Source organism: Ostrinia furnacalis, unplaced genomic scaffold, assembly GCF_004193835.3.
Source record: "Ostrinia furnacalis isolate ACB-3 unplaced genomic scaffold, ASM419383v2 OfSCF0322, whole genome shotgun sequence".
Lineage (NCBI taxonomy): Eukaryota > Metazoa > Arthropoda > Insecta > Lepidoptera > Crambidae > Ostrinia > Ostrinia furnacalis.
In genome coordinates, this window is record NW_021130561.1 from 624,395 (window position 1) to 637,918 (window position 13,524).

The 13,524-nt window shown below is 34.4% G+C and overlaps 1 protein-coding gene across 2 annotated transcripts in view; it reads right to left on the reverse strand.

Moving 5' to 3' along the window:
• Window positions 1-6,148: 6,148 nt before the first annotated feature.
• The window catches only part of LOC114360764 (alkylglycerol monooxygenase), a 44,307-nt gene continuing 36,931 nt past the window's right edge, over window positions 6,149-13,524 (reverse strand). Inside the window, exons 8-10 of one of the 2 annotated variants that reach the window (XM_028315562.1) lie at window positions 11,574-11,708; window positions 8,850-8,963; window positions 6,149-6,991 (exon numbers count right to left, since the gene is read on the reverse strand). In XM_028315562.1, the coding sequence (XP_028171363.1) occupies window positions 6,728-6,991; window positions 8,850-8,963; window positions 11,574-11,708 (513 nt within the window). In that variant the 3' untranslated portion in view covers window positions 6,149-6,727. The remainder of the gene's footprint in view (window positions 6,992-8,849; window positions 8,964-11,573; window positions 11,709-13,524) is intronic. The other variant, XM_028315556.1, reaches the window with a different exon arrangement.

Here is a 13,524-nt window from a genome sequence, read left to right on the forward strand (position 1 = left end):
CAAATGGGTTGGGAGACAAATGAGAAGTAAAAGCAACGAATAGATACATTACGATGTACTTTATCTAATAAATAAAATAGCATGACATTACCCTCATAGGTAATGGGGCAAAAATCTTCGGCACGCTACATGACGTCTTCTTGGCTCAAGCTGTTTATTTTTTCTAATTCGAGATGAAATGAGGCGAGACCGCAGGCAAAGGCATAAATTATACTGCCTAGTGTTTTGTGAAAAGGAATCTGTGTCAATAAAGTGGCACAAATATGTATTAAATCCCCCTGTACTAAATGTCTAGAAAGTAAGTATTTCGACACTCAAAATACGAAGCGTAGCAATTACGTGGACTTACGCTTAGTATTACTTACGTTAAGGTTTACGTGGAGTTACGTGTACGTTAATCGAATAGCTTATATCTACAGGAGCACTAATCAGATAGATTTACTTACTTTGTTAGAAATGGTTTATCTGGAACACAAAACATTTTCAGTAATAATATAAGCAATTAAAATAACAGTACACAAACCTGAACTGATTATCAATGGATGACCTTGGGCTGATCATAATTTGAGACCAATTTTATAATGTAAAAGAGTTAAACGTTTATAAATAGTACCTAGAACCAAAAGAATATCTACTAGACGATAAAATTTATTAGCGATGAATATAATGAAATATCTACATATAAAAAGAAGCCTCCTCTCTTATAGATTTTTTTAAAATTTTTAGTTTGCAGTGCCCAACAGCACAGAATAAGTAATTGCCAACAGGGTCCTTAATGATCTACAAATAAATGTAACACCTAAATGTACTATTAAGGAAGCAATAAACAAATTGAGTATTGAGTATGGTTGTTCAAGCGCCCCTTAATTCGTAAATGTTCCTTGGTGTACATAAATAGCATTTAACTGTAATTGCGCCTGAAATATAAATGATCATAGACGCAAAAGATGTCGCAAGCACAAACTAGTTGTGTAATAAACTACGGTTAAGTTGGATGTGATGTAAGCAAATAAAAAGGATGTGTTGCCCCTTGTCTGGTAATGGGGCAGAATTGGGCACAGTGACAAGATACATCTGGGGCAGTTATTGTGTCGTTGCGCTGAAGAGCATGACCCTCGTAATCGTTGGGTAGTGTTAGGCTATTTTTAAAATATATTGGTACTATTTAGTATTACGTACTTCAGGACTTAGAGATATTATAAATATGACTAACTGTATGTTTCCCAAAAATAAATAAATAAATATACTCAGTCTATGGTAAGCTGTGGCAATTTGTTTTTTTTTTACTTTTAAGTACTTAAATAGTTGAAGTAATTTGGTCATAAAGGTAAAAAAGTAGCCTATCGTTAATAGGTCCAATTTTAGAAAACAATCCGTTAAGGATGTGACTTAAAAGTAACTTATAAGTACCTAATATCCGACATTGACGATGATGATTTGACAATAAACCATTCAGATGTTTCAAGTAGCTAACAATATCTGTGCTTTGTGCAGCAGTGACATACAAAATTAAATTAAAAGCACTAACTTTAATTCTTTATTGCTTTCATCCATCCATCCATCCATTAAAATAGAAAATAATAATGTACGTGATCATTCCACGTGACCAAAACAAGCTACTGGTGTGATAATAAATAAAAAGGTTGTTGGTAAAAGTTGGTGGGTTATGGGGTGGAATGGAGCGAATGACGAGCTACGAGTACATTTGGGGTAGTTCTTCCATAACATTGTGAAGGTTTGCAGAAGCTTTCCAAAGGTGGACACAGTATAAGATGTTTGCTAACCGAGAGAAGGATGCGATGTTTTTTAAGTTTATGATATTCAGTTTTCAGAAAATTATGTAAATGTAAAAAAGTAAGGAAAAATAAATTTAAGAATTTAAGTAAGAAATAAACGATAAAAGATTTTTATTCTTATCTCCAAAATCAAAGTGTAAAATACGAGGAAGGTATAAGAAAGTTTATCGAAAGTTAAAATTAAATTACTTATCTGAAGATTTTTGAAAGAATTGTTTTCGTAGCATTGGGTAATATTGCCTGAAACCACTTCTTAAGAATAATTTTATTAACACTTTTAGTACGATCCATTTCCTCTTATTAAGTCTAGGCGCAGACCATCGATTTTTAGTTGGCCGATAGTTGTGCCCGATTTTTAATTGTATGAAGAATCGGCCAAATAAAATCTGTGTAATGTGCGCACTTCGTTACATTCCCATACTGATCAATTGCCCAACTAAACTATCGGCCGATGAAAAATCAATGGTCTGCGCCTAGGCTAACTGATAAAAATTAATAATAAAGCAATTTTCACAAAATAAGTCGTTAAAATGTCAATACATTTACAGTTATTAATATTATTAAGAGAATATCATTTTAACCCTAATGTAGAATTGATACTGACGATCTTTTGGACCCTCTATAAAAGGGTCATTTTAATTTAAAATTATGAATGGTGGCAGTGACCCTTAGATCCCTTTGAACAATTGAAACATCATTGTCCCCGAAAGTAATTTAAACAGAGCCGTTATAAATACAGGTTCGGTTCCTTTTGTGACCTCTTAAGTAGGTATTTATTATTCCTGAAGAACTTTGAAGATGACTGTTTGAAGGTATTTAGGAATTCTACTTTGACAGCTTTACTTCTGTAATTACTAATATTATAAAGAGGACTTTGTATTATTGTATGTTTGAATTTAATAGGCTCCGAAACTGCTAGACCGATTTGAAACATTAATTCACCATTAGAACTCAATATTTTGTAATAAGCAATTTTGTTTGCGTTCCATTTCGACTTAAATAGAAAGACAAGCCGTAAGTATGTACTGCATTATGTAATGCAACTCATTAATAAATGTCGTGTTAAGACCCGTGTGTTTCTATTTAAGCAATTTTTTTATTTATAAGTGTTGTTAACACCTTCGCTGCCAGCCCAAAAATGGCTACCCGTACAAAGCTAGGCGGGCCGCTATATTGTATCTAAGGCTGAGTTGCACCACCTAACTTTGACCGTAACTATGTGTGTTTTTTGTATGGATTTTGACAAATTTTTGACGTTTGTTAAAGTCAAAGTAAGATGGTGCAACCCAGCCTAAGTAATAATATTTTACCGTTTCTTTGATCTGAAGGTAAGACCAGCCATCTGAGACCCAGAGGTCTGGGGTTCGATTCTCAGTAGGAGTAAAATATTGTGCTTGGTTTGGTTGGTGATAGAGCTTGTTCTTAGTCCGCCTACCGCCATTTTACCTAAGTATGTAAATAAATTGTGTTTCGGCAGTTGGAGGTAATATAGCCAGTTCCTCTGTAGCTGAGGATTTCAAATGAAGTTCGCTTCCACCTTCGGCCTGATCATCACTTTCCATAAGCGCGATACTGACTGAAAGCTTCTCCATGGTGGATAAAAAAGTATTACACTCTCCGAATTATAGTCAATTATATTTGAAATTATATTTTTAATGCCTTTATAAGGCACAAATTAAAATATGTTATTAATTTTGTACTTTGAATTTGATTAAACTTAATTTCTTCCCAAAAACTTTATAAAGTTATAAAGTTGAAACTAATTGCGCAAAGTGTCAGACTTCCGATTAATTTGAAATTAATTTAAACAAAGTTTCGCCACTGATAAACTTAAAGCCCTATTTAAGCTTTGAATATTATATTAATAGCGTACTGAAATAACTTTGACTATTGTTAATTTAATTATGACGCAATAAGTATTTACGAATAACTATTTTAATAACAATTTAGAAAGAATAATATTTATACCTTTTTTGTAATGACTTATAGTTAAAAAAAAATACTTACCCGGAATTCATTACGACGTTGAAATAAGTCGTTTAGTTTTTTAAGAGCTGATTTTTCAATCGTTGGATAACTTTTATCTGAAGAATAAGTTTGGCATATTGACATTTTCAGTATGGGAAATATGTCAAAATGACAAATTTATTCGCCAGTTAAAAGTTATTTGATGATTGAAAAATCAGCCCTAAAACGTGTTTATGCATCGATCAATTTATTTTTCAATACTCGTACCTATTTTAACAAAATAATTAAATTAATACAAAAGGCAAAATAAAAACAAAGTAACTTACCAAAAAGTTCGAAATAGTAGAGCAGGAAAAACACTAAAAGCCACTTCCAATTCCAAATTCAAAAACAAAAAACTTTTTCACAGTTCACTATTCACTTTTTTTCGAAGCAAAGGGATCTACATTAACTTTTTCCACAAGCGCTTCGATAGTGGGCGCTATGGCAAAGGAATACGTTTGCCCGCCTCCGAGGCTTTTGTCAGACTGAGGCTGTGTGGAGTTCGGGAGTCGCGATTGTGTACTGTTCTATTTCTTTGCGCTATTTTTGGAGGGCTGTATAAATTTTATTCCTTTGCGCTTTTAAACTGACAGCTATATTGGCGGGAAAATGTTTTTTTAAAACTTTGTTATATGCCAGTTCCAATACCAACCATTTGTTTTTTGTTTGTTTAAGATTTCATGATAGAGGAGATAATAATATGGACTTCTTGGCGGGAATCTGAAGCGTCATGTAAGCGGTTTTGTTTTATTTCCTCAAATTCGTATTTGGGCGACTATTAATGTGTAATAATGGTGGATTATTAACCATTAAGTGTTCGTGAACGTGCATGAGTGTGGGCGAGTGAAGCAGAACAGTGTGCATCGTGATTCTTCTGGTTCTCTCAAGTTGTCCATAGGAGGTCTCAGTAAAGCACCACAACTTTACTGAGACTCAAAGGGTGGGAAGGGGTATCATCTATCATCCTTCATTATATGATTACTTGATCTCATTTTGTAACTCGTATCACATAAATACTTGAAAATGGCACAAATCAAGTCGACCTCGATGTGTATTGCCAACATCATCAAAAAAGAAGAAGAAGAGGAGATAATATTTTTCTATCTTTACCTTTTCAGATTGTAGTGTGATACCTAAATTAATAGAAACATACTCTTACATAATTTTAAGTAGATACCATGTAGGTATTTAACCCTAGATTTTTGATGGAAAATTGAATTTAGGCAAGTAATGAGTTTATGTTCATCATTTTGCGACGTTTCCCGCCAACCTCAATTTTCGTTACAATTTCACCCTTCGATAACTTTGTTATAGACTTCCTTAGCAAATTTCTGAAAGAGTAACTTTTTCATTTACAGTCTTGTGCCCTTCTTATTGGTTTGCAGCCTTATTACTGTGCATTTGAGTTCAATATTGGGTAACAGTTAGGGATTTGTTAGTGGACACTAGTTGTTTGGGCAAATATGTTTGTATTGTGTTTGAGTTGTATTCAATCGAAGAAAATATTGTTTAGGAGAGCCTTCCTATTTCTAAGTCCTTGACAGAAGTGACAAGCAAGCAGCTTAAGGATTTGTTCAGTTATTTCAGCCACAACAATTAGGCTTGGGCTGTGTCTCACCTGATAGAAAGTGATGATCAGCCGGGCTTGGATACGCGGCACGATGAAATCTTATCGACGATTTTAGCCGACAAATGTATGGGCTTCTCGTGCAGAATCGATAAAATACCTTAATTAAAGTTTATCGTGGCGCGCATCTTAAGTCTATCTTAGGCGAAAGGTTGCCAAACATAACAATGCTGTTAACATTGTTCATTAACTAGTAAGGGTTGCTATAACTGTTGATTTTTTAAATGTTTAGACAAAAATAAAAAATACCCAAATTCTTACAACATTTTATTGCTAGTTATTTAAATGGTCGGTAATAAATACAAACAGTTTCAACAACTATTAAGTATCTTTGAATGAACTAAATTAATTATGCATAAAACATTCAAAATATATCAAAACGCAAAGCAATCAACTTTTTATTATAACTTTTATTTATAAAAAATCATTCAGCTTTCAAAAATTTCTCCTTAAAATATATTTCATGAATGCAAAAGCTACTTAAATATATTTCTATGTGTTAAAGTTCAATTCATTCATAACTATTTGGTATTTCAATAATTCTATTTTAACATTAAATTATTGCATAAATTACATTAAAGTATTGCTGGCAGAATATAACAATTTAAATTAAGTTGCATACAAATTAAGTTAATACATAATATTTATAAAATATATTCTACACTACTTTATTTTATACTGGATATACATTTACCCTCCTATTCATACAATTATTTAAAACAAACCTTTTATCTCTTTTCTTTACATTGAAATTAACTCATTTGACAGAAAGTGACAAAACATTTTACCTACTTAATTTATGAATAAGAGGTTATGTATTTATTTTGAGGTATTCGAATACAAAAATATAAGTACAATACTTGTATTTATATGAATACAATAAGACAATATTGAAGCCTAATAACAACTATTATCACTAATATTCTATTTTGCTTATAATATGGTCAAGTGTTTCTATAAATATTATATGTTTTATTACAAAAATATAAAACAGCTACCTAAAGAATCTTAAGGCCCTTTTACATCAGTCGTGTCGTCGGAACTATTCGACTAGTCAATTCCAATCAGTCAACTATAGTTGGGGTCTTAACCTTATTTTGAGCTAAATCATGACTTAAGGCATAGCATCTTTTTCAATTTTTTTTGGTGGATAATGCGTTTATATAGGTCATAATAGATCACCTAAATAAATATGTCGAGGATTGAAATCAACACCCTGTATCGGTAAAATTACTTTTCATTTGCAAATATCTATCCCAATTTTAAAATAAGGCGAACCCCGAACCTCTTTGGTCTACTCCACCTTCTGCGCTTTCTTAATCTCCAGCAGCTTCAAGATGTTCAGGCACCAGAACATAGCAGACACCACATAGAACACCTGCAAACTGGTGCCCAAAGGACTGGTGCCTACCACAGACCTGGTGAGGAAGGCTAGAGCTGAACACCTGATGACTTCGAGAACTGCAGCGTATTTGGAGTTGTCGAAGAGCATTCCGATGATGGTGAGCGAGGAGATGATGTAGAATACGAAGATCAGGACCGAGATTGGTGTCATGCCCTGGAAAGAAGAAGATATTTGTCACGTATTGATTTATTTGAATACTATAACTAAGAAGAAATAGACTATGGACTTGTGGTGAAAAATATTAGTTTTTTTCAGCACTTTTTACGCGCGTGACCAACAACATTTTAATTAATCATGCCATCTGCATGAGCGATGTTTAATTTCCCATACCATCCCTTTTTCACGGATTAAGGAATGGTTTTCAAGATTAAAAATGTCTTAAGTCCATTCCTGAATGTTGCAGCATAATATAATTATCATTTCAATCAGTACAGTAGTTTAAGCGTCAAATTGTAAAAGATAAACAGATGTTACTTCCGCATTAAGGTATATGAATAGCATGAATATTATGGATTATCGTAATCAATAAAGGATGTCGACCTTTTCAATTGGTTCGTAAGTATTAGGTATTGGCCCCGCGAATGCGAGCAGGAAATATTCTAGCAAGAATATTTAAATGTTCAAAGGAGTTTTATTCTTAGAAATGATCAAAACAATTGAATTGTTGGAAATTACGCGAATAACCTTTGAAAGCGTTGGATCAAATAAACAGCAACTTAAAGCTTATTTTCCGGAAGGAGGTATTCAACAAATACAAAAATTCAGAAGGGCTGCCCACGGATAAAGTTAAAAAGATAACAAAAACAGGAGTAGGTGTGAGAAATGAAGAGTCGAAAGACAAACATAAACATTGCGTTTTATAAACGAGGATATTTCAGTTTTAGAAAGAGTTCTTGAATGGGTAAACGAAAGGAAAGCTCACCATACAAACTTTTACTTCCTTTCTTAGAAAATTTGAAACTTTTGTTTTTAGCATATCTCCTTAATATGAAAAGTGTATCAATTATGGACTTTGCAACGTTTATATTAAAAGAAAGAAAGATTTTTTTATATAGTCAAAAATCTTTAGACTACAACATCAGTTTACATAGCTTGTTTAGTTTGAACCAAAATGGCAGCCCTCAGCATGTGTTATGCAGTTTTTGTATTGCAGTTTTGATACTTTATCAAATACAAAAGTATCAGTAAAATAGCTTCTATTATAACTACATAGGCACACAGTGCTATCTCGATGTGCTGTCTTCCTTAAAAAGCGGGAATAAATTACAAAACCGTGGAGAGGCAATTTGTGTAAGCGACAAGGCATTAAACGGGGAGCGAAATTGTTTCTTTTAAACATCTTTCAAGCTTTGAGCCCGATAGAATAAATTTCCTAACAAATTCAAGGTTTAAATTGCATGTGTAATGAAAATCGTTTGACTTTTTTATCCAAAACTAGCTGACCCGGCGAACTTTGTTCCGCCTTAATGGCAATAAATAAGCAGACTTTTTTTATTTCGAACGGGATAAAAAGTATCCTATGTCCTTCTCCTGGCTCTAAACTACCTCCCTGACAATTTTCAGCTAAATCGGTTCAGCCGTTCTTGAGTTATAAGCGAAGTAACTAACACGACTTTCTTTTATATATATAAGATATAGATTGTACCATTAAAGAGTTGGAAACCACCTTTCTGGAATTCAAATTTTTTGCTTTTGTGGTAATTTTATCAGTTTTTTTTTCAATGATTTACCCTATTTTTATAAAGCTTCCGTTTTAACTGTAAGCGGCGTGGTGGCAAGTAGAGTCAAATAGAGTTTTTTTAAGAAGTTGCGCTACACAAGTACCTACCTAATTATTAGTTAATTATGACATAGGTCACATAATAACATCTTTATAATATCAACGCTCATGCATGCTTTGCGTATGGATCATAGTCATGGCCACTTCCTTTAAAGGTAAGGAATCAATCAATTCTTTTGTTTCGAAAATAGAGCCTTCAAGTGAAATTAGGGGGTTCAGTTATTTCCTTACCATATATCTTCCGGCCAGCTCGAAGAATCCATATAAGACGATGGTGTAATGCATGACCAGGTAGATGTTGCACCAAGTCGGAAGGTAGATGTCATACTTCTCTCTTGGCAGAATCTGTAGCAAGAGAAAATGGACCTTAGTTAAATCTATATCTATAAAAGCGAAAGTTCACTGATTGACTGACTCACTCATCACGAAATCTCAGAAACTACAAGTACTAGGAGTCTCAAATTTTGCATGGGGGTTCCTTTTATATCGTTGGTGCTCACTAAGAACGGGTTTTACGAAACTCCACCCCTAAAGGGTAAAACGGGGTCCACGCGAAGTCGCGGGCGGCCGCTAGTTTATAATAAGGACAACTAATTACTGATTGATTGTTCTTTGATGTTCGGATCAAGGACTTCAATTAGATAATTAACTTGTTTTCATCATGCCTCTTAATTTGATAATGGGGATGTTGCCTGGGTCAAAAAGCAAGAGTTTTAATTAGTCCGTCAGTTAACTTATCAAAAAATACTCTACACGTATTTTTCACTTTTTCAAACTAATAAAAATTTAAAGAGATAAAGCGCCCCAAAGTTCATAAGAAGAGGCCCGTGACGTCAACGCTTGCTTAAAAATGCCGCACGTTGTGACGTCGTGCGCAACTTCAACGCACCATAACTATGTAATTATTTGTTAGATTGACAAATAAAAATATATGTGTCCAATATTTTTTGATATTAAACATTACGGACTAAAAAAATTTTTTTAGGCAACTAGCCTATTACTTTATTTCTTAACTAGCTTTCCGCCCGCGGCTTCGCCCGCGTGGAATTTTGTCTGTCACAGAAAAACTTTATCGCGCGCGTCCCTGTTTCAAAAACCGGGATAAAAACTATCCTATGTTCTTTCCCGGGACTCAAACTATCTCTATGCCAAATTTCATCAAAATCGGTTGCGAGGTTTAAGCGGGAAAGCGTAACAGACAGACAGACAGACAGAGTTACTTTCGCATTTATAATATTAGTTGGGATGATTCTCAGAAAACCAATTTTACTGCCCAGTCCTTGTTTGAACAAAAAATCTTCAAAGAGTTCTTTTCAGTTCAATTTCTTAAAGCAATAGGTAGGTAAGATAGAAATACGAGATTATATTTTTTGAAATTATACACAACATTAGGTATAACATAATCATCATCATCATAGTAACTACTTCACGTCATATCCCATCTTCATTCATTCTCATTACTTGCTTTTTGTGTTCGATCTTACATTTCTTTATCAGCAATAGGACGTCCACTACTGAACATAAGTCTCCTCCAATGATTTCCATAATGATCGGTTGGTAGCGGCCTGCATCCAGCGCCTTCCTGCTACCTTTATGAGGTCGTCATATACTAATAACATAATACTAATAAAGCCAAACTGAACTAACGTGTTAAGCGCCAAAAACTATTTTGCCAGTAAAATAGAACAGGTCAAATCCTTCTCAGTATCATAGCGATAAATCGTCGATCGATCGCAGCTGTGGACAGGAATGTGTTAATAACACTAGGCTGGACACGAGGGTCGTTTAGGTCATACGATATCAGTTTTTGCCGGACCTGGTTGACAGGTATTAGACGGGACTTCAGGGTTAAAGGACGTATACGCCAGAAAACTGCTATTGTAGAATGGTCATTACGTCATTAGTGATAGAGATGTATTTGCTATAAGTATGAAATTCCGTTTGGCCTAAAGCTTACGATGGAATTTTGATGTAGGAAGACAATATTACACTTTGGTACCAAACTTTATTCACCATTGACCATTAATAGCAAAAGTTGTAACATTGTTTTTCAGGCAGTCTACCTGAATTTTGGCTAAAAATACCTCAATATTGTATTTTTAAAAGTCTTCGTTTCTTTAGTGAATAATTTTCTAAACTTTCTGAGATAACTTTTGGGCTAAGCAACAGGCAACTAAAAAGAAAGATGTTGTGTTTTCATGAATGATTTGATATTGATTGACGTTTTACTACATTTTTCATCAATTTGCAGGTCTGTTGTCTCTACTCTGTAACATGCTTTTTAGACTAACCTCTTCATTATAATAATAATAATAAGTCATTTATTTCAACACAGTCATAGGTTTAAGGTTACAGTTAATAATTATTTGTAATAATAATAAAATATTTAAATTTCATTTCAATTCACATTAAATTAAATTCAAACAATTCAAACAAGTCAATTTTTGCATTTTGCTATTTGTTCGTTAGTCAGTACATTAATCATTGCTCTATGCAGTCAAATCTTGCGGAGAGCGCGTTTAAGATGATGTTGGGGCTGCCCCGGACCCTGCGCACTAGGGATGCGCACCGTTTCCGTAGCGTCGTATAGAAACAGTCGATGCGCCACTCAGCAAACATCCCCGAAGCGCTGCATTATAAACTTTAGTTAGGAGTATTAAATATCTTTGTGACATTCCAATAATGTTTTTGCTGTGTCTAGTTTCCCCGAAATTTTCATCTTTTTAATTGTCTTAGCAAGTAGTATTTAAGCTACGGGAGTATTCCCACTTCTCGTTCCTACCGCTGCAACTCTTGTGTAGCCAGGATCTACAGCTTGACTGCCAATAAAAACCCAACCAGTGAAGGTCAAGTTTGCTCCAGGGGAAAATTAAACTGTCATTAATTTTCCCCCGGAGTATTTAAGCTACTACAAAATTGTTATAAAATGAATGAGGCTGCCCAAATAATACATACATCAACCTTCAGGGCCTCTTCTCCGAGTCTAGGAGTGCCGGGTTCCCAGCTAGGCCCGTAGAACACTGCTCGGAACTTGTCCCCGAAGGTGGTGAACTGACGCACCTTCTCAATCACGTAGCCGGTGTAGAAACCCTGGAAAAAAGGGGAAAGTTAGTCTTATCTACATGGGTATAGAGGTGCTTGTAGTCTAGCGGTGGCTGTGCTTTGGTGGCTATCACCAAAATTACCCAATCTAGGCCACGGTATTTTACAATATCTGACAGTAAGGTGGACCACCTTCTACCACTTCGCACTGAGCCTGTGTAATGGAGTCCTAGAAGGCCACAACAGCAACCTAGGAATTAGGCCTGTGTTCTGAAGTTCTGAAGAATTAAATGTGATGAACATTATAGAAACTTCACACAGTTTCAGAAAAAAAAATTGCATGCGAATTGAGATTCGAGCGCTTATTAAATATGTTGCCTGGGGGCATAGACGTTATAAATGACTATCATTCTTTATTATTAACTAGCTGACCCGGCGAACTTTGTTCCGCCTTAATGGCAATAAATAACGGGATAAAAAGTATCCTATGTCCTTCTCCTGGCTCTAAACTACCTCCCTGACAATTTTCAGCTAAATCAGTTCAGCCGTTCTTGAGTTATAACTGGAGTAACTAACACGACTTTCTTTTATATAATAGATTACGTACGTGTCATTCTTTTCACAAATAAATTGGCTAGAGTTTAGATGATTATGCTGGCAACTAAGATTTACTTTTTAGGGCTTATAACTTAGATGTACGAGGCATATCAATCTTCAATTTCATTTTTATTTGGCACATCTTTCTAACATCTACTGTGATTAATAGATTTGTTATTAATAAGCCTTGAAGGTTAACTTTCTTTTACTTCTTCTAATTCTTATTTATTATTATATTATTCGTCTCTGTGTGTGTGAACGCACATTCTCAGAATCTCATACATTGCTCATCACATCTCGTTACTGGGAACATCATTGCATTAGTAATGTAATTACAACTCAAAGTTTCACTCTGAGAAATGAAATTACAAAACCTTGAAAGACTTTGATTAAAGTATAGAAATTGATAAACGTGCGTTGAAAAATAAAGACCCTGGGTTGCTTGCATCATCTTAATTTAACTGTAACAAACGTCAAAAGTCTGTCAAACTCTATACAAAAACAAGGTTATAGTTATAATTACGGTTAAAATCAGCCTGTGTGCACTGTGCATTTTTGTTGCAAATATACCACTTATTAAAGCTAAATAACTGTGGCTGCCCAGTGTTTATTTATGTTTATATGACGTCCTCCGTACATGCGAAATGGTTTCCATTGTTCTAGAATAGTTGTTTTGTAGTTAAGTTTATGGTTGAAAATGTATTTAGGACATTCTCAAAATTAGAGGTCTGATAAAGTACGGTCGACTAGAAACAAAGCTCAGTACTTAAGTAATACTTTATGGTTTAGAATACAATTATTTGTTTTCTATTATTAAATTCTAGAAACACAGCATCTGCCTTTGAGTGTTTCTGTGTAAACGGCTTAACTTACATAATCAACGGAACATGCACCTAACTACATTGTGATAAGATTTCTATTTAAACAACAAATTCATGTTCGCTCCCGCCGTTAAAAGCTCTTGATCTTGTTTAACAGTTAATTACCGTCGTTACTCGTGCCTTAAATATTACCCAGTTGCTATTAAATAAAGTATGTTCTCTCATTTTCATAGTGCAAAGAAAATACATAATTCATCGGTTCTCGCTTTTGTAGTGCAAGGCAAATTCTTTAGCATCATTTGTGCGTCGTTAAGTCTCCATTCCACGCATGATGACACCTCTCTCTACATTTGAGATTTAGCTTACACTCTTCATGCTGGTCTGGAGTTTGCATATTTCTGCTAATGGAGAATAATGGCCGCATTCCTGTGATTGGTCTCAATATT